Here is a 25268-nt window from a genome sequence, read left to right as displayed (position 1 = left end):
TAAATTTCATTGGGTGACCCCTGCTTCTCATATTATGCAAAGGAGTAAATAACACTTCCATATTCATGTTCTCCGCACCATTCGTAATTATATAGACCTCTCTTATGCTGTCTCTTTTCTAAGATGACCAGTCAGAGTCCTTTTAATCTCTATTCATATGGAAGCTGTTCCATATCCTAATAAGTTTTACTGCCCTTCTCTGTACCTTTCCCAATTCTATCTGTGTGAGCAAACTCACACTTGCTTAAGCACTTGGCAATAGCAAGGTCTCGGTGGGTAAATACAGTAACATAATTCCCATAAGCCTGATTATCATACATAGTAGTTGGGACGGACAGAATCACAAATCACACATGGGAAGGAACAGTCATGGCATACTTCATCTGGCATTCTGTGACCACTTGGAAGGAGCTGTGTTTCCCCCAGTGTAGTTACAAGGATTGCAGAGTTTGGGGAATTTGCAAAACTTCCATAAACACTGCACTTGTAAAGTTTCTATTGGCTGGGTTAGGACATGGATACTTTTAGGAATACTTGAATTTATTTTTTTAGCTTTATTTCAAAATGTTCATTAAGTATTCTGCAGCCTTTAAAACAAATCTTCTATTTCCTACCTTAGGCCGCAGCATCACCCTTAGAATATTAGTGGTTTACTTTGTTACTTCTGGAAATGATAAAAAAAGCTAAAGCTAAGTCAGTGTATCAAATATCATCGAGTTGCAAAGATGCACATGAGACTTTTAGGAAGATTATTTTGAGAGGGACTTTGTGCCTTTCCATAGCATGACACTTTGAAAAAAAATTATTGGAGGGGACAAATTCTACCCAGAGTTGCATGTTCATGTATTAGAGGGCAGAATGTGACCTTAAATGTCTATTCCTTGTAGAAATGGCTAATAAAATATATAGAGGTCATTTTTGTGAGCTTAATCTTTTGGTTGTATCGTGATCTAAATCCAAGCGATGATATTTGCATTTCTAAATATATTCAGCTACCTTGTTACTGAAGGTTTGCTTATAGATGTTACATTAATTACCTTTTCCTATTTTTAGCAAACCTTTCATAAGGAATATTTTTCAAAAGGCAAGCCTTAAAGGAACAAACTGATTGTGAATAGAAAAAAGTCAAAGATGATTATCTATCTAATAAAGTGATCAAAACACAATCACTATTTTGACATATACACAGATTCATAAAAAGAAAAGGAGTAGTTGTGGTACCTTAGAGACTAACCAACTTATTTGAGCATAAGCTTTCGTGAGCTACAGCTCACTTCATCGGATGCATACTGTGGAAAACGTAGAAGATCTTTTTATACACACAAAGCATGAAAAAATACCTCCCCCCACCCCACTCTCCTGCTGGTAATAGCTTATCTAAAGTGATCACTCTCCTTACAATGTGTATGATAATCAAGTTGGGCCACATTGCAAGGAGAGTGATCACTTTAGATAAGCTATTACCAGCAGGAGAGTGGGGTGGGGGGGGGGAGGTATTTTTTCATACTTTGTGTGTATAAAAAGATCTTCTACGCTTTCCACAATATGCATCCGATGAAGTGAGCTGTAGCTCACGAAAGCTTATGCTCAAATAAGTTGGTTAGTCTCTAAGGTGCCACAAGTACTCCTTTTCTTTTTACGAATACAGACTAACACGGCTGTTACTCTGAAACAGATTCATAAAGTGTTACATGATATTTCAGTTGGCAGGCAAACACTCACGACTCTAAATCTTCACCAGTTTTTTTATCTTACAGATAAAGGAGACAGAGCAGTTAATTGTCCATTTCAATTGATTATTTTAAGAACTAAGTGTTGTCAGATGTTGGCGGGACTTTCCATTCCACCCTGGGCCGGCCAAAGACACTCCCTCTGAGACCTCTCTTCATACATGGATACCCAGAAGTTGCCTATTGTCCCTCTGATGTAGTTAGTTACCACTCCTTTAGCTGATAAGTGGGTTCAATCAAAACATCTCTATCAATCATACTGACATCCTGACCTTATCTTTAAGGGTTGGGGATGGAGGGGGAGAATCAGTGTGACCTCCTATCATCTTTGGAGAGTGTGTTTGTAACATACTTGGTATCGGGGTGTTCTGGTATCACCCTCTGGAATGTGCTTGCCTGAGTGCCACACACATCTTAGGAATGGGTCTATTTTTGCTGTATCAGCCCTGTTTTTGCCAGTTGCTGTGAGCTTGCAGGCAGGCAGGCTCTGACTTCTGCTCACTGCCTGACTTTTGCTAGCTTTGCTTTATATTACAGGGCCTGACTACTACTCCAGTTCAGGTCTCAGGCCTCGTAACAGGACTCTTGCACCAGGCCCCATTTCTCAGGCTCCCTCTACTACACTAAGAATATAATCATGAAGGAAAAATATCAAGGTACTGTACCACTTATAAATTTAGATTTTAAGCTTCGTGTAGCCTGTAGTTCTCATGATACATTTTCAAGCATACATGATTGTTTCTACTGCCTGTGGAGGTCAAAGACTTTTCTGAGGGAGATTTAATAGCAGAAAGACATTTTTAATAGCTCTTCATTCCTTTCAACATTTGCAATATGCATATTGAAATTCTCTGTACTTCATTGACTAAAACACATTTTAACATTCCTCTCTGATAGCATTTGTAGAGCAGCGAGAACTTAATAGAATTCAAGTACTGCAAATTTTTTTATTTTTAATATATCTAGGAGAGCTACAACCCAGCATGACTCAGTTGAAATGAGCTGCGTTGCACTTTTGAATATATAATGTCTTGATTTAACTATTTTTTCTATAATGGCCTGCTGTTAAGTGATAAAACAATTACATTTTTAGCAATATTACAAATGGGTTGCTTTGAAAAATCTCCATCCTAGTGTACATTATCCAGTTTTAATAAAATTCCCTGTTCCCCATGAAAAAAATTACACTAGCTGAAGCTAGAAGGTACTCAGGTGGAGCTACTTGAGTATATATGAAACTATTCATTCTTTTCATTGCATTTTGCAGAACTTGTATTTCTGGGTTCACATCAAATTAGAAGAATCAAATGTTCCATTCACAGTGCTGAGCTCCATCTCCTGAAGTTTAATGTGCATATTTTGTTTTCCCACATAGATGAGGGATGATGGCACTTTTTAAGTAATAGCACAGGAACAGAAAGTTTTAGAAAACAGTGAATATCTACTTCTTAGATTAAAGCTCATCTTTGGCACTCATGAGCCTTTCTGTGATCTACAGTGATTTCTCCTAAGGTATTCTCAAAGCAAGCCTGCATTGAATGCCAGTTTAGAGGGTGCAGAAATCCTATTCTACGTTTTCAGGGTGAAGAAATTAATTTGAATTAGCTGTAAATAAACCCAAAAGATATCAAGCTCCTACCTTTCGGGAATGTATTTCTTTCACATACAATGGAAGTAGAAATTCAGATATGCCTTCAAGTCGAATTCCTTTTTTGGTGACTCTCAGATTCCCCATTCCATCCTACAAACAACAACAACATATATATATTTATTTCACTTTTGGAAGTAACCACTGTGAAGAAATAAACATTCAGCTCAAAGTCTAGAAGCATTAAATGCAAAGAATAAGGAAGAGGGAAGTAAAGTGAAAGGGACTCTCTGAATATACAAAAGTGCATGAGAGATCAAGTTTTTCATAGAATATCAAGGTTGGAAAGGACCTCAGGAGGTAATCTAGTCCAACCCCCTGCTCAAAGCAGGACCGATCCCCAATTAAATCATCCCAGCCAGGGCTTTGTCAAGCCTGACCTTAAAAATATCTAAGGAAGGAGATTCCACCACCTCCCTAGGTAACACATTCCAGTGTTTCACCACCCTCCTAGTGAAAAAGTTTTTCCTAATATCCAACCTAAACCTCCCCCACTGCAACTTGAGACCATTACTCCTTGTTCTGTCATCTGCTACCACTGAAAACAGTCTAGAGCCATCCTCTTTGGAACCCCCTTTCAGGTAGTTGAAAGCAGCTATCAAATCCCCCCTCATTCTTCTCTTCCGCAGACTAAACAATCCCAGTGCCCTCAGCCTCTCCTCATAAGTCATGTGTTCCAGACCCCTAATCATTTTTGTTGCCCTCTGCTGGACTTTTTCCAATTTTTCCACATCCTTCTTGTAGTGTGGGGCCCAACCCTGGACACAGTACTCCAGATGAGGCCTCACCAATGTCGAATAGACGGAAATGATCACGTCCCTCGATCTGCTGGCAATGCCCTTACACATACATCCCAAAATGCCACTGGCCTTCTTGGCAACAAGGGCACACTGTTGACTCATATCCAGCTTCTCGTCCATTGTAACCTCTAGGTCCTTTTTTGCAGAACTGCTGCCGAGCCATTCGGTCCCTAGTCTGTAGCGCTGCATGGGATTCTTCCGTCCTAAGTGCAGGACTCTGCACTTGTCCTTGTTGAACTTCATCAGATTTCTTTTGGCCCAATCCTCTAATTTGTCTAGGGCCCTCTGTATCCTATCCCTACCCTCCAGCGTATCTACCTCTCCTCCCAATTTAGTGTCATCTACAAACTTGCTGAGGGTGCAATCCGCACCATCCTCCAGATCATTTATGAAGATATTGAACAAAACCAGCCCGAGGACCGACCCTTGGGGCACTCCACTTGATACACATGTGGATAACAACTTATTCGACTTTTCAAAAGCTGCAAAAATATTTAAAAAAACGTAACAGTCATCCAGTAGGTTCACTAGCTTGAAGATAAACATTACTTTTACAAAAAGAAAAGGAGTACTTGTGGCACCTTAGAGACTAACCAGTTTATTTGAGCATGAGCTTTCGTGATGAAAGTGAGCTCACGAAAGCTCATGCTCAAATAAACTGGTTAGTCTCTAAGGTGCCACAAGTACTCCTTTTCTTTTTGCGAATACAGACTAACACGGCTGTTACTCTGAAACCTGTCATTACTTTTACAATCACTAGTCAAAGTCTTTGCTAGGTCTGTGGTGAGCAGGAGAATGAAGGTTTTTGAAGCCTTCTGGAAATTCCAGACACACAGCAGTTTCGAGTAAAAACAAAGATGGTTACAAAGAATCTATATTTAACATTCTATCTCATATGAAAAGAGGCATTTTACACCTGAGTTTGTGGCAAATCCTGCTTTCTTCTTTGTAATCCTGTAGCAAAACTAATACTATTCCACTGAGCAAAGGCTAGGTCAGGATCTGGGGAGCCCATGCAAGGGACGATCCCTGCATGCTACCACTCACTGGAGAATTGAGGACAGCTTCACCAGCTCTAATTTTATAAGAATGCATTATCCATCTCCACTAGCATCTTTCCAGTGGGGGAACAAGAGGCAGGGAGGCTACTCCAGGCTCAGAGGATGGAGAAGCAGCTACAGAGCAGCGTTGCCACTGTACAGTGGTTTGTGCAAAAGCAGCATTCACTAAAACGTAGCTCAGGAACTGGGGTTGTGAAATATTAGCTGGGATAAATATTGGCCTGAAAGTTCTGAGCATGAGTGCTTTATTTTCCCCTTTATTTTCTTTTACACTAAAGATTGGAGTACAATCAAAGAATGGCGGAAGAATAAAGAAGTTGTTTAAACACAATTTTGTTAATGATAATACAATTGAAAGAGCCTGCTCCTGCTTAGTTATGGCAAAATTCCCAGTGGTTTCATCGGGAACAGAACTGGGCTGAAAGTAATAATTAGTCTCTAATATGGAGACAGGAAGCTTCAAAAGATGGCTGCTGAATCAGCGTACTCTGCATGTTTTCCATCAGGCTTTTTAGCACACATTTTGAAATATAAACACACAGTACCTATTTGAATAAAATAAAAAACATATTGTCATAAATATGTAATTATACAAGAAAGCCCGGATCCTGTGTCCACTTCTGAGGACCTACTAGGACCATAGAAACAAAAAAAAAAATATGCATGGCACAAGTGTCCCCAACTGATCACAACGTGACACAGAAAGGTGCCCCAGGCTTGGCAGGTGCCAATACTCTGCAGGGCTCCCCACAGCAGGACACAGAATGAGTATATAGAATGTTGGGGCATAATCAGTGAGGCAACACACAACAGCAACCCAAATAAGCTAAAAATCCCATGTGAGCACATCAACCACTTCCCATATATCAGATAGCAGTGGCTGAAGGCATGCTACACAGCAGCTTCTGTAGACTGAGCCTGCGGGTTTTGCTCCTCAAGCCCAAGACTTAATACCCAGATTCCACTTGAATATGAACCCTTACTGTACATTTTGCATGAATGCTCCCAGAGCCACTCATGAATCACACAGATAAAGGAACAAGCAAAATACCCCTAGTTCTCAGCCTTGTACCCTAGGAATATGCCATCTTGCGCTGCTCAAGACCCTTTCTTTAGCAATGCAAGTTTATTAATTGGTTCACCATTTCATTAATGGAAAGTGGATATACACCACCCTTTGTAACCTGAGCAGATTTACCAAGCACTTCAGTCAAACTCACTGGTAAGGATAAACACTAGAATAAATTTATTGATTAAAAAGATAGATTTTAAGTGATTACAAGTGATAGGCAAAAAGAGTGGTTATGAAAATAAAATAAGCACACAGTCTAAATTCTCAGCCCTATTAGACTGGGCAACATCTAGATTAAGCAGTTTTTCTCACCCCACTGGATATTGCAGGTTGATTACAGTCTTTCATAGGTAAGCTTTTTTCTCTTGCCCAGGGACCAGTCTCTTCAGCTCCAGTGTTCTCGTTGCCTTCAGCATTGGTGGGGAAGAAGAAAGGATGAAGGATGGGTCCACTGTGTTCTGTTTTATACACTTAGTCCATGTGCTTAGAGAACATAAGTCCAGGCATGTCTGGTGGACATTGCTAAGTAACCAGGCAAGGTTGAGCACTTGCCCTGGGTATAGCCTTGTGCAAGTGAGTCATTGAATTGTAGCTCCCTTGCTGGACAATGGCTGTTGATGGTTGTTCAACACCTGCCTGGGCACTGGTTATCCCCCTGGTTATTGTCTTTGGGGAGCTAGTATCTGGGTGCTTCCCAAACCCACAGCATATTTTAGTGACAGTCACACAACACAATTCTCATAACTTCATATGCATTAATGATATACATATTTAGATGAAACAGTGGGTTTCAACAGATCATAACCTTTCCTATGATACTTTACAAGGCATGCTTTGTATTCCATATTACAACTGTATACAAATGTTGAACACGACGGTTACGGAATTCTCCCCTGGGGTGTAGAGTGTCATACTCTCTTTATGGCTGGTGTAGAAACCATTTCTAAGGCAACCCTGAGCCCTGCTGTTCCACAGCTACATATTGACCTATTAGAGCCATTCACAATCCCTTGTGCAAGATCAAGCAGCATTCAGGTTGCTTTAAATTATCCTGAAGGATTGGTGTGTTGCAGAGCTGGCCCAGGAACAGAGGAGTGTAAAGGTGACCTTTCTTGCCTGCTGATCTGAGCTGTGGTATCCTCAGCTGTGGCTGTGGGCTTTTGGGGCCTTTGTATTTTCCAGAAACAAACCACATATCTTCGTTTCTACAAGGATTCCAAAGAACACTAATTCTCCTCTTTCTCCCCCAGCTTGCTATTCAAAAGTTTTTAGGGGAATGTAAACCATGTAATCTTATCTGGGATTTAGAAGTGACTGCTACAGGTAGAAGATCATCCAATAAGAGTCATATAGAGGCAGTCAGCCAGAGAACTGCCTCTTTATTTAGGTAATTTCATTAATTATTTAATAGTTTTAACACTTGAAATTAAAAAGTAAATGACCCACTGGACTTCTGGTATGATTCCACCAAAAAGAAAAACATTGACCACAAAGCCACTAATGAGGAAATTTAAAATACCGCACAGTTGGTTCTAGTTTAACAAAAGGTCATAATTATATTATACCCGTTGTGAAAACTTATCTATCCAACATGATTCTATTTATTTGCTGCCTGGCCATCAATGGAAAGAGAGAGACTTTAATTACTTTCCCTATATCCACTGTGATTTGGCCCCCAACTGACACTCCTCAAAGCTTCCCTTTCCATATGAGCAAAATATGGGCTGTGATTTGGGGAGTGCTCAATCTGAGCTCAGCCAATCTCCCACACCACAGTTCCTACCCCAATACCATGGCCCTTATAACAAACAGTTACTACAATCAGAGCTGAGCAAATAACTGATTTTTCAGTTTGGTGGCCAAACTGGGAAAAAATATCTTCAGATCACAGTAAACATTTTAATAAATAAGAAAAAGTGCAAATCCTACATACAAGACCCGGGGAACTCAACGGTAGGTGTTGTACCTGAAACTAACTTAACTCTAGTTGACTAAATTTAAGATTTATGTTGTTCCTTTAACAGACATACAAGCCAAATGCCTAAATTGAATTCATAACACAAACATTCAGGGATAAGAGTTCAGTTAACATCCACAGACAAAATTTACTAAGAGCAGGTCTACACTACAGAGCTAAGTTGACCTAAGTTACGCAACGTAGTAACGTAGCTGGAGTCACCGTACCTTAGGTCGACTTAGTGAGGTGTCTACACTGCACTGGGTCGACAGGAGAAACTCTCCCATCGACTTACCTTATGCTTCTCATTTAGGTGGAGTATTGGAGTCAATGGGAGAGCAATTGGCACAGCACGCCGATCCCTCGGTAAGTGGAGACAAGCCCTAGGAGAATGATCGCATATAGTCTATATCAGATATTCTCTATTATCTCTCGTTCATGGCCAGCTTTCCTAATCTTTATACTGGCTTGCACTAGGCGATGCAGAACAAAATATTAATTTTTCCCCAGTATTTCATTGCTCAAGACCTTTGTCTTGTACCAACTTCCACCCTATGTCCATGCTTCTACTGAATGTCAGGATAAATTTTAGCATTGCATATTGCCTTCTATGACCCATTTATATATTGAAGAATGTCACACATCTACAAACTCAGGCTATGAACTGTGCTCCCCACCCAAAGAAACTGAGTAAAATGTTAATGGAGAAATTAACATTAAAGCAAGGTCCTGCATTAAAAGTTGTACAAAATGGTATTATGGGGTTCAACATCCATTGCACATCTGAAGTTGCATGCTCTAAAGTTCAAGGTTATAAGGCTTCAGTATTAAAGACTATAGAAATATGAAGTGCTGTATGTGTCATTTCATACCTTGGTAGTGCTTCATGTTACTTTTTACATCTGCTTTCTTTTTTGCTTTTAAAGACATGAATTTTGTTTTACTATACCACAGTAATGCTAAAACATTTTAGCAGTTTGCCCTTGACTCCGGTGTGTTCTTAGCCCAAGAGAGCTAACGCGCTTAAGGTCTCTCTGAACATTAATAGTTCAAGCATTTGTTTTAAACTACAATTGCTATAGGGCAAAAAAAAAAACAAATTATTCTAATATGCATAGAGAACAAAAGGGCCCACAAAGACGTGAAGAAAAAAAATGAGATTCAGTACAGAATGAATAAAGGAACTCCAAGAAAAGAATGGATCTCTCAAATTTATTTGCACCCTTGTGGAATAAGGGCTGTAAGTTATTTTGTTTGAGCTATTCCTCTTCTCTCCCTCGCCAAATAATTGGCCCATATTATTTGAAACTTTCCAGGCTATAATATTAGCTGCTTGTAGGATTCAGCTTTATCCTAATGTAACACATTATCTTTATGTAGTAAACGGGAGTTTTACCAACCACACACCAGGCATAGTACTGCTAGTAAATTTCTTGATTGAACCCAAAGGTTCGTAACGTTAGCGTCACTATGTAATAATAATACTTGAACAAAGTATTATTGTTTGGTACTTAGTGCATACCAACAGCATGCTTTGGCACCACTACAAGACATGCATCATCTGCTTGATACTTCCAGATGCCTTGTCTGGAGTCTAATGTATGTAATGAATCATCTTAGACTGAATTGAATGTGATTCCTATTTTCTTGTCAAGCTGTGGTACTTGACAAATTCAATTCCATTACTTGTTGACAGTTAAGACCTGTCTCTCTCATTTTAAAATTCACTAACTGTGTTGTTAAATAGATCTACTGCAAGATTCTGTAATTAAATGCTTTCTCTATGTGCTACAGGAGAACAAACCTGAGGAGGGCTCCTGAATGTGGGAGGCAGAATATACACAAGTGCTAGACCTAGACTATGGAAATCAGTACCCAAAGAGAGAAGAATTAACACAGGCCTCATATTCCTGGGTTTCAGAGTAACAGCCGTGTTAGTCTGTATTCGCAAAAAGAAAAGGAGTACTTGTGGCACCTTAGAGACTAACCAATTTATTTGAGCATAAGCTTTTGTGAGCTACAGCTCACTTCATTGGATGCATACTGTGGAAACGGCAGAAGACATTATATACACAGAGACCATGAAACAATACCTCCTCCCACCCCACTCTTTTACATTTTATACATTGTCCCCACTATTTTACATTTGGGGACAATGTATACCTTCAGATCAGCGGCAATGCTATGGGTACCCGCATGGCCCCACAATATGCCAACATTTTTATGGCTGATTTAGAACAACGCTTCCTCAGCTCTCGTCCCCTAACGCCCCTACTCTACTTGTGCTATATCGATGACATCTTCATCATCTGGACCCATGGAAAAGCAGCCCTTGAGGAATTCCACCATGATTTCAACAATTTCCATCCCACCATCAACCTCAGCCTGGTCCAGTCCACACAAGAGATCCACTTCCTGGACACTACAGTGCTAATAAACAATGGTCACATAAACACCACCCTATACCGGAAACTTACTGACCGCTATTCCTACCTACATGCCTCCAGCTTTCACCCTGACCACACCACACGATCCATTGTCTACAGCCAAGCTCTGCGATACAACCGCATTTGCTCCAACCCCTCAGACAGAGACAAACACCTACAAGATCTCTATCATGCATTCTTACAACTACAATACCCACCTGCGGAAGTGAAGAAACAGATTGATAGAGCCAGAAGAGTTCCCAGAAGTCACCTACTACAGGACAGGCCTAACAAAGAAAATAACAGAACGCCACTAGCCGTCACCTTCAGCCCCCAACTAAAACCCCTCCGACGCATTATTAAGGATCTACAACCTATCCTGAAGGATGACCCAACACTCTCACAAATCTTGGGAGACAGGCCAGTCCTTGACTACAGACAGCCCCCCAACCTGAAGCAAATACTCACCAACAACCACATACCACACAACAGAACCACTAACCCAGGAACCTATCCTTGCAACAAAGCCCGTTGCCAACTGTGTCCACATATCTATTCAGGGGACACCATCACAGGGCCTAATAACATCAGCCACACTATCAGAAGTTCGTTCACCTGTACATCCACAAATGTGATATATGCCATCATGTGCCAGCAATGCCCCTCTGCCATGTACATTGGTCAAACGGGACAGTCTCTACGTCAAAGAATAAATGGACACAAATCAGATGTCAAGAATTATAACATTCATAAACCAGTAGGAGAACACTTCAATCTCTCTGGTCACGCAATTACAGACATGAAGGTCGCTATCTTAAAACAAAAAAACTTCAAATCCAGACTCCAGCGAGAAACTGCTGAATTGGAATTCATTTGCAAATTGGATACTATTAATTTAGGCTTAAATAGAGACTGGGAGTGGCTAAGTCATTATGCAAGGAGGCCTATTTCCCCTTGTTTTTTCCTACCCACCCCCCCCCCCCGAGACATTCTGGTTAAACTTGGATTTATGCTGGAAATGGCCCACTTTGATTATCATACACATTGTAAGGAGAGTGGTCAGTTTGGACGAGCTATTACTAGCAGGAGAGTGAGTTTGTGTGTGTGTGGGGAGGGCCGGGGGTGGGGGGGGTGAGAAAACCTGGATTTGTGCTGGAAATGGCCCAACTTGATTATCATACACATTGTAAGGAGAGTGATCACTTTAGATAAGCTATTACCAGCAGGAGAGTGGGGTGGGAGGAGGTATTGTTTCATGGTCTCTGTGTATATAATGTCTTCTGCACTTTCCACAGTATGCATCCGATGAAGTGAGCTGTAGCTCACGAAAGATTATGCTCAAATAAATTGGTTAGTCTTTAAGGTGCCACAAGTACTCCTTTTCTTTTTGCATATTCCTGGGTGTAAGACAGACCTGGGATTCCTCCAGTAAGATTGTTTTTTCTCTCTCTTTTTCCTCTATAGGCTAGAATAGCTGCTAAATTTTGTCCATGTGTGATCTTTTACAGAAGTGAGAGAGAACCAATTATTTTCCCCTCAGGCTGCTCATAAGCAGTGGGAAGTGGGTGCAGGCAGAAGCCTCTCTCTTTCATTTGGCAGACTCAGAGGGAGAAAGAAGGTGGATCCAGAGCCAGCATGGGTGTTGGGGGAACCCAGGGTCCTGGGAGCCTGGAGAAGCCGGGTGGGGGGACCACAGTATTGAAGGAAATCAGGAGAAGACTGTGGGATTAGAGCATAAGGGCTTGTTTGAGGAAAGGGCTGCTAGTGCCCAGTGCCATATATTGGTGTCTAGGAGTAGCAATTGCAGGAATATCCTTCCCAGTCTCTGTAACCCTGCTGTATGCATAAAAATCCAGCTGGCCTGTAGAAGTATGTGAGGGAAGAGGCAAATACTTGAGTGTTATGCCTAATGCATGCCCTGGACCAGAATTGAGAAAGGAGGAGGATAGTGTTGTAATTTCTCATTTTAAATACTTAAAGAACTCTCAGACAATATGCTGGGGGGAGAGGGGAAATGGAAAATAAGTAATTATTACATATTTACTGTTGTCTGATTTTACCTGTGAAAACTTTGGTCTGGGATCAGAGGTCTGTCTACTGCATGGCATATAAAGATAGTTTATTTCCAGGGTTACTGTTGAAAGTGAACTCTTGGATTATTTTGTTCCCATTCATGCTCTGTGGTATGTTATTTTCATTTTAGCAAACCTTAAATTCAAAAGCTTCAGCCATTTCAATGGTATAAAGTGGCATAAAATTACTCTTTTCTCTTGAAATTTGAAATAATATATTTCATATATGGTAAGAGTATACAGTGTGATTTCAAATCACTGCTTCAGTTTTGGAAGTCAATATGAGATCTATTATTACACCCCTTATGATTTATGGAGGTCATAATAGTTCAACAGTGCAAGCAGTTGATCAGAGAATTGTTGATTTCAAGGAGATTACCACTTCTAGCAGAAAGGATTTACATAATCAGCCCCCTTGATTATAAATTTGAGACTTTTCATTTTAAAATAAAATCCATTTCTGGACAAATGATCAGCTCAAGCTTCTGTTTTTTTTGCACTTCAGGCAGCTTGCATCAGAAGCTGGGCTTTGAGACGACCTTTTGGTGTTGGCCGGCGTCTACTTTTATTGGCTGCCTCAACCCTGGTAAATTCTGGCAGCAGCCAGGCCCTCTGGTGAGGTTATCAACCTGACCCTGGGCAGTCCTGCCCCCTCAGTGTGCACCACACAGTTAAGAAAACCAGATACAGTTGGTCTCGGATTGAAATATGTGGCGAGAGCAACATCAGGAAGATAAAACGAAGATTTTGGGTCCCACTGTTTCTGAATAGAGTGTGAGCCGAGGGGAGGGTGGGGAAATGAGGGTAAAGTGAAAGCCAGTACGAAATATCCACTCTAATTAAGATATTTTGTGGAAGCTGTAGAGAAAAGATTAGGACTCAGCCAATTTATTCTCCTGTTTCTCAAAGATAAGATTTGGGAGGGTGGATTAGAACACCTCAATCTGGAGCGCAGAATGGGCACGAAGCAGACAGCCAGCCATGAGTAAGATACAATGGAGATGAAAGTGTGTAAATCACTGCTAGAAGCAGCCCATTTGGGAAGAGAGGCAGGATATCCAATGGGAAAGAAGCTGGTGGCTCAACATCCATTTAAAAAAAATAGGTTGTGTGTGTATGAATACCTTTGCCCTATCCTGGGGACAGTCAGAGCAAGGCTGATATGTCATTTACCGAGTACTGGTAGGAGCTGAAATAAATACTCCTTTAGATTAAGTGATAGGGATGTGTAGTTTTCAATCTCCACCCACTTGGTCTCAGGGAAGCTTCATGTAAGCCATGGTGTTTATTATTACAGTCATAAAAACATAGATGGTTAGTGGGTACTATCTAGCAAAATTATTCATTATGTGGAAATTGATAGGAATCAGTCTGAAAAATGGAAATAAATAACTTTGAGAGACCACTAGAATAAATCCCCTTTGTGCAATGTAAAACATTTTAAAAGGCACTAAAACACATCGACTCTGACGTTGACTAGTTCTGTAATCAGTAAAATGTATGGTCTGGTGCACCACTGTCTTTACAGGAGTCCTTCTGAGATTTCATTATTTACCTTGTCAGAGTAAGGACATGAAGCCTTTCGTTAATCTAATTTACTAGCATAATATGAAACTATTATTTTTATGTTAACTGATGTAAAAAAATCTTCTGATGTACTTCTGTAGAAAGTAAGTGACCTGTGAGATTAAAAATTTGGTCTGTCAGAGCTGGCTCTTGAAGAAAATAAGGTTTCAAATAAAATGAGGTTTGTGTAAATTAAACTCTGAAGTGGTCAAGGATTAAAGGTGCTTGACATTGTATTTTGAAATATATCCAAGGCTACATTTATACACAGACAGTTTAGCCATTAGTCCAAACAAGTCTTAATGCCACCCAAGGAAAAGGAGGAATACAACTCACTTCCCAAGGACATAATTTTCTAGTACTTGTCTTCAGAATTTTAGATTAGGTGCCATTTCTATCTGCATCACCCCAAAGACCAACACAATATATTGAATCAAGATTTGATTCAATGTCCAAAAGAAATACTAAGTCACTGACTGCAGCAATATTGATTGATTTATACTCCCTGGTATCCCACTTTCATGCTCTCCAATTCCACTAGGTGGGTTTTATCAAAAAACGTAGCAACACAGTAGTGTGAATGAAACAAATCAGCATGTTTGGCAGGCATGGAAATCGATTACAATTTTTTCTTGCTTGGCAGAATTACTTCTCTCCATTCACACTCTTCACTGTATTGGAGCATGAAGCCTCAGTCCCATAATCTTTTGTTCTGTGGGACAGTTAAATTCACTGCAACACATACAAACAAAAGAAGGGTAAGGTAATATCTTTTACTGGTCTGTTGGTGAAAGAGACAAACTTTTGAGCTTCACAGAGCTCTTCTTCAGGTCTGGGAAAGGAATCAGAGTATCACTACTAACTACAAAGTGGAACAGATTATATTTAGCTGTGACACACGGATTACCTTTCCCAGACCTGAAGAAGAGCTCTGTGTAGGTTGAAATAATGTCTCTTTCACCAACAGAACTTGGTCCAATGAAAGCTTTACCTCACCCACTTTGCCTCATATCCCGGGACCAACATGGATACAAAAGCACTGCAAAAAAAATGTAGGATAATCTTTAGAAATATTATAGTTTCCCCCTTCTGTCTACCATCTAAAAAAAAAAGTATCAGAGGCCCTCTTTTTCCATTCTCTGATGTTGACGCCAGCTCCATCCAGCACTTCAATACCCAGAGCCCAACGAGGCCTGTTTTTTCTTTCTGTTAACACCTGTGTCAGTAATATTCTGACGTTGTTGGCTTAGTGATTTTTCTACACCACATGTCAGCTCTACACCGGAAATTCAAAAAAGAAAGAATATTAAACCACAGAAATAGGGAAACAAAACATTTATTATATGCTGCCACTGAGATTATCTAGCAATAATTTTGCTGCATTTGAATGACTATGTCAAGGTGAATAAAGTTCTAAGTTACAATTTTATTGAAAGTTGTTGGGAAGGAAAGGAAGTCTAATTTACTGGAGCTTATGAAATGGATTTGAGATGCTTTGAAGACAGACATTTTTCTCTATTATGACAAATGTTTCTGCTCTTGAAAATGAAAAAGTGAATAATCAGTCCATGGGGTCAATCAAGCTTTTAATACCAACATTCAGGAATTTTTAAAGTCTTGGGCTGTAAGTAAGTGGGCACAGATATGTCTGTAAAAGAACTGTTAAATGGGTTTAGTGTATATGATTTAATATTTAAAATGAATCTTAAAGATTAAAAACAAGGAAGGTGGTCTTTCTAAAGGAAAAAAACTGATTTACCGGTATTTCATTTTTTGTCACTGTATTGGCAATTCCTTCAAGCAACAAAAACTTTTATAACTCCAGGTTAATATTCTTTACTTTTGTTAGATAAGCCATTTTATACACACCATTACACAAAGCAAACGTGAGTGAGCTATGACTCGTGCTTTCCAAGTCAGGAGGTTATTTAAAAATGCTTTGCTAAATGTAGGGAGGCTTAAGCATTGCTAATGGAGTTAAAAGGAGACAGTAAAACCAAGCAGTCTGCCTTAATTGATCCTGTATTGTACTTTACGTGCAATGGATAGAAAATGTTTTTTAAAACATTAAGGAAATGACCAAGTGAACCTACCACGGATTCTGTCTAAATATCTGATAAACAGAAGTGCAGAAGACCAATGGTGATAAAACAGATATACCAGTCATTTAGTTCCTTTTAAAACAGACTATACAAAGTTAATTGGTCCAACATTTGGCTTGCATGGAAAAAAGTTAGTAAAACTCAGTTTTTATAAGATGGTTTTAATGTTTATCCTAAAAATAAAATACAAACATCAGTTGTTTCGCACATATGAGTGCTTAATTTGCAGCATGGGAGGTTTAGGTTGGACATTGGGAAAAAAATCCCATTAGGGTGGTTAAGCACTAGAATAAATTGCCTAGGGAGGTTGTGAAAACTCCCTCATTGAAGATTTTTAAGAGCAGGTTAGACAAACACCTGTCAGGGATGGTTTAGATAATACTCAGTCCTGCCATGAGTACAGGGGACTGGCCTAGATGACCTCTCCAGATCCCTTCCAGTCCTAGGATTCTATGAAATCACTAACAAGATTTATTTATACAATGCAGAGAGTTCCCCCCCCCTCATGAAGTGCATTTGCCTTATTCGATTATATTGAGATACTTATACTGCATCTGTCACTATGTTATTGTGTAGTGTAAGACCTCTTTTTACTAAGTGGTCAGATCCTTAATTGGTATACATCAGCATTGCTTCACTAGCAGCAGTTTGATACGCATCAATTGAGAATCTCACTTAACATTTCTTTTTTTCAGATTCTATACACTATCCCCACTTCTCGAAGATACAGAAACTAGGAAAAGTGCAACTATATAAGCATGAAACAGTTTTTAAAACATTATTCAATCCTGCTGAAAATTTAATTGCACTCTTTTAGTCTTACTGTTTATTTTAGCTAAGCTGTCAATTTATTTTTTAAAAAAAGAACAAAACATCTAGAGACTAGCAAAAATAAATACTGAAACTGATTTCTGTTGCCTAAACACATTAGCACAGTAAGCAACATTCAAAATTCTTTCACCTTTTTACCATTAGCTATTGATATTTCTAGCTGTATTCCCAGTGGAATTATTCTCATAATAAATTACCTAATAAAAAAGTAATCAAATCAATTTTAGGGGCACAAGTTATATGTGCATGAAAGTAACATAATTAAAGTCTTCTTAGAACAGATGCAGAGCCATCTTCAGTATTTCTGGGAGAATCTACAAAACAATTTCTGTTGTACTCCCCATAAACATTGGACATCATTATCACACAGCTAGGCTGACATCTGGCCTAATCATTCTGAAGACCAGTAATGAAATGATTGTTTGGGGTTGGGGACACCCTGTAATTAACTTAGTAATTTTACACAAAGTGCAAGAGGGTTTTTGTCCATCTGTGGGGATCTTCAGATCGTTTTCAGTTTCATGGTGCAAAACTGGAACTCATCTGTTTGTGTCTTTGAACTCTAGCGATCAGCTTACATCAGTTTTCCATTTTCAGGTCTAAAGTTATGGGGCGAGGGGGGGAGGTCTAAAAAACACACTAAAGCTAGTTGAAAAATGAATTTTCTTTGCCATGGAACAGAAATACCTCTTGGGAAGGGGAGGTAGTGTATCATGGGAGCCCCGGCCCATGGTGTATCATAGGAGATGTAGTTTGGCCAGACAACCCAGCCCATAAACGAGAATAGGGACATGAGGGAACCAAACACAGTTTTCACAGGACACCATAGTGGTATTTTCAAATTGAAATATTCCTGTTTTCAGCCATATGTTTTACGACAAAAAACAAAACAAATTTTCTGCACAAAACAGACAAAAAATAATTTAACTTAAAACCCAATTAAAAAACAAACAAACAAACAAAAACACCCCCTCCCCACAGTTTCAATAGCAATTTTTCAACTAACTCTCTAATATATATTTCAGTTATACTTTGCCTTATGTTTTATATCCCTCAAATTAAGGAGTGGACATCACAGAACTGAAAGACTAGCTCTTGGCAGAAGAATTAAAATTATTCACTCTTCTGAGAAACCAAGGACTGAACAGGCATGGAGAAGGAACTACCCCAACTGGAACCATTCTTAAGAACTGAACTCACACTTTCAAATTAAAACGTATCTTAATTACGTGCACATAAAAGACCGAGTCACACAGGGCCCAATTCAGCTACGCTTACTCACACTGAGTAGTAAGTCACTCCATAATTAGTCCCATTGTTTGTCTTTAGACTACTGGTATAGTTGGATAGTACTTACTGTAGTTAAGGTTGACAATATCAAGTCTGTAGGGATTTCCAAAATTTATAAAGAAAAAGGTTGCTCAAAGAAAAAATAATGTAGTTGATTAGAAGCATTGATAAAAAACATTTCAGCTTCCTAAATAATATTAATGGAATTGGCCTTTTAATATATTTAGGTGGTTACCTGAAGGACTTACATTGGTTACAGTGGAATATTAAGGATTATCAATTAACTTAAATACATATTAAATTGATTACCCTGTGTGAAGTAAAATTCTGAATTTGTCAACTTTTTCCTTAACTTTTAAATGATTATTAAAATAATCATTTTCCATTGTGACATTATTAAGATTAAGTGTTTGTTACTATCTGAGATACCATAGTGATTTCTTTTTCCATAAAGAAATACTACATGGAATATTAACATCTTAAAGATGCTAATTATACTTCTATTTCTGTGATGCCTCCCACAGTCTACGTAAATGTTCATGGGTGCCTTTGTAGATGGATAATGGTATTGTGTATTGGTGTACAGTGGCCAATCTCTTGGTTTTGAATAAAGTATTATGAAAATTTTACAAGAGGACTAGTAACAGTATGCAGAAGATGGTATTTTCTGCAAGTTCATATTTGATTTGAATACAATTGTGAACTTCTCTACCCCCTCCCCCCCACACACACAACAGGGAATTCTGTTAACTGAATGTTAGGTATATTGCATAGCCAGATTTCTAATTAGTGGTTCCATGTTTGTTCCTCTTTTTCAAAATATTTTTTTTTAAAAAACTCTAATGGAGTGAAATTCACCCAAGCAAAGAGGGCTCATGCAAGGCCCTCTTCTTCTTCACTGGAAATTTTTAAATTAAGATTGAGTTTTTCCCCTAAAATGTATATTCTAGTGCAAACAGAAATTATTTCAGGGTAGTTCTATGGCCTGTTTTATAGAGGAGGTCAAACTAGATTATTACAGTGATCCCTTCTGGCCCTGAATGAATGAAACTTTGCTAATTAAGTTCTGCAGCATGGCTATGTGGAAGTTAGTAGCCAGGGGGCTAGCCCTAAAGAAAGTCCTCCACAGCTCCCCAGGGCAATAAAGGAGATCCCATACATAGTCCAAATGTGTGTAAATGGAGCAAGTGTTATTGGAGCTGAGCTCACATGGATGCAATGGCCCAAAGCTCCATTGGGGCTCCAGATGGGGCTGCCTATCTGCTCACAAATTGTAGAGATTAATTCTGGTCCCACTCATCACTGAAGAGGACTTCATATAAAACCAAATTACACTAGCTTTGTGAAGGTAGTCTTTAAAAGAAATGAGGTTTTTTGTTTTTTTTTTTACTGTACCATTTAAATCAAAGCTAGGCAAAGAGGAAGTGAAGAGGTTAGGATTCAACTCCTTTACCCTTATCGTATATGCTGAATACAACATATTTCAAGTTAACAATGCTTTACTTTGGATTACTTAGCTCTGCATTATTTTACATAGGGACTATTTATTTCCTTATGTTAATACCATAAATAAATTTACCAAAAAAGAAAAACAGAATGCTGTCAGTCTAGCTTTGCAAATAAAAGTTTAGAAAAAAAATCAAAACTTGATATTTTCCCATATGACTTTTCCCCAGTCTTGAAACAGATAAAATAAAATGAGAATGCTGTCAATGAAGGAAGATTTTTAAAGGCGACATTGACAAGTTGTACAGAATCATTTTCCACCTTGTTCCTTTTGCTGCAATAAGCACTGGAGTTTGTCCTACCCTGTCCTTGAATACAAATATATCATATTTATTTATGATGTCAACTTCAACATGTATTGCACATTTTATTGATGAGCAAAATGTATGTATACTTTGTTCGTTTACAAACCACAAAGATGTTTTGCTATAATTGTGTCATGAATAGGATACAATTTATGTCTTTCTACCAGCAGTGAAACAGTGGCAACATTTTTATTTGATTGAAAGCGTTCAAAGTTTCTATTCCCAGCTTTAATGACTCTATTATTTGAGTGTATAGCAATAAAATGGATTATATTAGAGTGCTTAGAATGAGCCTCATTTATTGTTGCAGTACACAAAGTAAAGAGCATGGAGGATATCTGTGTGAGACTCTGCAGCTGGATTAAGTATACTAGAACATCCCACATTTGCAGGTTCACTCTATGATCCATTTGCTCATTTTAACCCTTTCCACACATTCCCAGAAGACCAAGTGGGTGGGTTAAAGGGCAGAGGGAAGAGTATAAAGGAAAGACGAGAAAAGAAGGGGCATAAGGAACAAGAAGACAAGAACCGGTGAGAGTACATAATTATGGAGAGAGATTGGATGGAGAGAAGAGCTGGAGAGAAAAATATTGAAGGTATAATTTGAAAAACCAACATCTTAATTGCATTAATCTACATCTTCTTGACATGACAGAGTAGCAGAGTACATGGAAAGGAACTAGGGATTGTGAGCAAGAGTAGAAAAAGGGGAAGATAGTACAGAGAAAAAGTGAGCAGATCCATGAGTGAATGTGTCAGAGCCAGGATCCAAAACAGACACGCTGAAAGGGGGGAGAGGAGTACCTTTTTGGAAGAGACCTGGAATTTGTTTTCAGCTAGCCAGGATACCAAAACTGCAAATACCACCAACAACTCAAAAGTAGTAAGACAAAACATACATTATTGAAATAACTTCTTAGTGAAAGCAGACCTAATCACTCCAGAGCAGCAGCAACATTCTTTAGTATCAGACTGCTTCCTTAGGTGAGGTCCTTATAAGTGGGTGCAACATTTTCCCCCTTGAGATGATTCCTCTGGAGCCAAGCTTTTGTTCGCACTTATTCTGCGAGGGAAAAAATCAAGGGGTGAGGGAACCGAGATTAAAAGGCCCCTCTGAAAAGTCAGTACTGCTTGTTGTGATGAGAAAACGGAAGATATAAACAGAACATAAGGACAGACAACCCAGGAGGAACACAGTAGAAAGAGAGAGAAAGAAAGAAAGACTCGAAAAGGTTTTTTTTGGGGGAAGGGAGGAAGCACATGCTTGCTGGGCTAGCAGATACAGGGTAGAAAACACTACAAGGGTTGGTACAAGGGGAAGTACAGGGGACACAGATAGGTAAATAAGATTCTCCTACCTTCAAGCCCCCATTTACCAGAACCTGTCCTGTTTTATACTTAGAAAATGGACAGAGTGATGGAGAAGGAGAAGAGAAGATAATGAGGTTGCTTGGCTGATGAAAAGTGAGGGGAAAAAAGCCAGACAATCCTTTTTCTCTGCACCCTGACAAAAATCTCCAGAACACACCTCCCCCGAACATTCTCTCCTTCCCTACCCCACCTTTCACACACACATTAAATCCATTCTCTGTACCGTCACCCTGATTAGAATCTCATTTTAGCACTTTGAAAAGTATTTATAACCAGAATTCAACACAATAGTGGAGCAAATAAGAATTCAGAGAACTTCAGGCCAGTAAAATAATCCTTAATAAAAAAGTTTATGCTGTGCTAGTCCAGTTTTGTTATCTGCAACATGTGCTCTCAAGTTAATTTTGCTCCATCAAGATATATTTTTAAAATAGAACTAAGGATTTATTTCACATTTAAGATGGAACCTATTGAAACTCAAGCTGAATATTCAGTATTGAATGATTTCATTAGCAAATAAATATAAAAAGTGAGAATAAAAATCCATTTCACTAACATTCCTGCTTTCAGGAATATTTTTCAAGTCTTATGACATATCTTGGGAAAAAAAACCCACCACACTTTCAAAGTTATGTATATTGCATCAGCAGAAACAAGAGATTCTTAACAGCTGGCAGAGTGAGTGAGTGAGTGTGTGTGTGGAGAGAAATACTTATGCATTTCTTTTTCATTTGCAAGTACTGTGAAATTGCCACAAAATTTATCACTATGTACATTCCACATTACAAGTGTCCGTCGCACTACCATTAGGGATTATGTAAAAGATGCTCTGTTGACACCAGATGGTGCTACTATGTACTGCTAGTCATCAATTACTGTGAAAGACCTGCTTTGGCAAGCCAATTGGGTCTTGGATGGATTTTAATTTTACTGTGTTGGGAACAGAGGATTAGTAATCAACAAAGATTCCAAAAATTGGCAAGACTAATGTGGGAAGAGGGGAAAAAAAACACACAAAAACCAAGAGTAAGGTGCTCCAAAGCTATAACATCATGTATTTAAGAAAAACAAAATACCCTTCAAACATACATCATAAATAGGGGCCTGAGTCAAAGCCCTTTCAAGTCAATGGGAGTCTTTCCATTGAGCAATGGATCAGGACCTCGTTGCATGTGTAGCTCAAGGTCCAGTGTGCTTCAACAGCAACCGTGGGAACTAGAAGTTATGGACTACAAACTGCATCATGTTGGAAGAACTTCCTGGTTCCTGCCAGGATGTACCACTGCGCACCCCCCCGTGGCAGGAGGTCTCAGCACTGACTGAGCTGGGAGCACATAGCGGGCAAGCAGAGAGGAGGCTGCTGGACTGTAGACTTGTTCTATGTTCTTTACAGGTAGGACCAAAAAGAACTTAAAGAGCACCCCGAGAGGCGTTTAAATGACACAAAGGAGAACATTGGCTTGTTTGTTTGTTTGGGTTCAGTTATTGCGGGAGTTAGAACATATTTGTAAGAGGGACCCTTATCCTGGTAGTTTGTCTGACTGGGTCTGGTCTGAGGTGGACACAAAGTGACACAACACAGAGCATACAAAGGAGCCTCAGGCCCAATTTTCCAAACTTGTGTAAAAATGTTGCAAAGCAGGCTTCCCCTATCTTGAACAACCTCATACTGGGCCAGTGAACAAGAGGGGGGGCTTCACATGTAAGCAGTGGGTCAAATATATTTGGGCTCCAGTGGAAATGACAAGTATACAGTCCTGTTGCTCTATTGTTAAACACTGTATGGGGCAAGCAAATTTTCAGAATCATCACTTACAATGTGTATGATAGTAGAGGAACAAATTATTGTGTTGATAGCACAAGATTTCAAAAGCTGATAAAAAAGGCTCACTACAGATGCTCTCTTACCAGTAATACATTTAAATTAAAGTGCATTTAGCTAGAGCCAGGATTTAAGGCAGATACGGTAGCTAGACAGTAAAAGTCAAAGTTAGTAGAGTGCAGAAGGGCGGGGGGGAAGAGAGACATTCTGTAAGCCATCTGGAACCAAAACATCCTTCTGTTCTAACTGTATGTCTTGTGCTTGTTTCCTATGGTTGTAAAACAAAGTGCATAATGACCACAGACAGCTGCTTCAAAATTGAAAAAAAATGATACATCAGAGGTGGAGAATGATGCTCTGCATTGCTGTGATCTTTTTCATTGCAGGACATTTAAATAAGTAACTTTTCACCTGTACTGCTGCTTTTTGTTTTCCTGTTGTTTGATTGGCCACATAATAAATGACTAATATAATATTGTGACATTGATTGTGTTAAAAGAGTACAAAAAGATTGTCAGAGGGTAACTGTATATTTAGTTACTTTACCATTACATTTTGAGATAAATGGAAAACTATATATTTAAACAAGAGTTTCTACATTTAAACTGTAGAATGTTATTTTTATTAATGAAAAAGTTAGATACAAGAAGTCCTAAATATATTTTAAGCTATTCCTCTAACTTGTCACTTTGAAAAAGGCCCTGAAAATTACATGCAGAGAGGGCATCCAACTAATCATCCACATAATAAATGTAATTCCGTGTAAATTAGATCCAACGTTTGTAACAAAAATGCTACCAGTGATATTACAACATTTTGGCTAGCTGTCCAGTCATTCAAATAAATGGTTGTGTCAAGCAGAAAATATACTTCTCCAAAAGACAGGACAATTTGACTATCATGCTCACTTTTAAACATGCTACTGCATCTAAACTTTTTATCTACCTTTTGTATTTCTGTAATCAGAATGTAAAATGTTCAATTATTATTAGTCCCTCAGAAAATCGAAGTTACTGCAATCTTCCCAAAGATTCTCAAAACTATATCACAAAGCAAAGAGAAAAAAAAACTATTAATACCTGAAAGATGTGCTATTAAAACTTATTGAAGATACAGATATCTAAAGAGGCAGGCTGCCATTACATGCCAGTGTGGCACCTGGTTAAAGTAAGTACAACTTGTGCTGTTTTGCTAAATCCTTTTGTTAAACCTCCTAGCAAAACACCAAGAACAAGTCTACAGTACAGCACTACATTGGCACAGCTGCGTCACTATAGCACATCTGGTGAAGATGCGCTATGCCTATTAGAGAGCACTCTCCCATTGGCCAAATTACTCCACCCCAGCAAGAAGTGGAGGTTATTGCTGGCAGCCATCAATATGCCAACGTCCCCCCAGCTCTGACCCAGATGATGCAGATTCTCAGCTTTCCTACTATCCGAGATTTAGGTTACCTTTCTTATGCTTAGTCTATATAAAACATACTTGATGCTGTATGGCCACATAAACAACCAAAAACAATCTCTCTCCTCTTGGCAGAGGAATTTTCCCATGTTCTCTTACCATTGTGTGCAACCAAAGGGATCTTGTTGGATGATGTACTGTTTTTGGAAGTCTTGATAAGCATTCTTGGCCAACAATGCTATTTTTCCATTTAGACCTGGCCACCATTTCCCCCTGTTGCAGATCTTCTCTCAGTCATCAAT

The 25268-nt window shown here is 39.0% G+C and overlaps 1 protein-coding gene across 2 annotated transcripts in view; it reads right to left on the bottom strand.

The window, feature by feature from the left end:
* SGCZ (sarcoglycan zeta) overlaps positions 1 to 25268 on the bottom strand; it is a 365961-nt gene that overhangs the window by 205864 nt on the left and 134829 nt on the right. For both annotated transcript variants that reach the window (XM_077815587.1, XM_077815586.1), the window contains exon 2: positions 3370 to 3471. In XM_077815587.1, coding sequence (XP_077671713.1) covers positions 3370 to 3471 — 102 coding nt within the window. The remainder of the gene's footprint in view (positions 1 to 3369; positions 3472 to 25268) is intronic.

The sequence above is a fragment of the Eretmochelys imbricata genome, chromosome 4 (assembly GCF_965152235.1).
Source record: "Eretmochelys imbricata isolate rEreImb1 chromosome 4, rEreImb1.hap1, whole genome shotgun sequence".
Taxonomy (NCBI): domain Eukaryota; kingdom Metazoa; phylum Chordata; order Testudines; family Cheloniidae; genus Eretmochelys; species Eretmochelys imbricata.
This window is presented reverse-complemented; position numbering and strand designations above follow the sequence as displayed.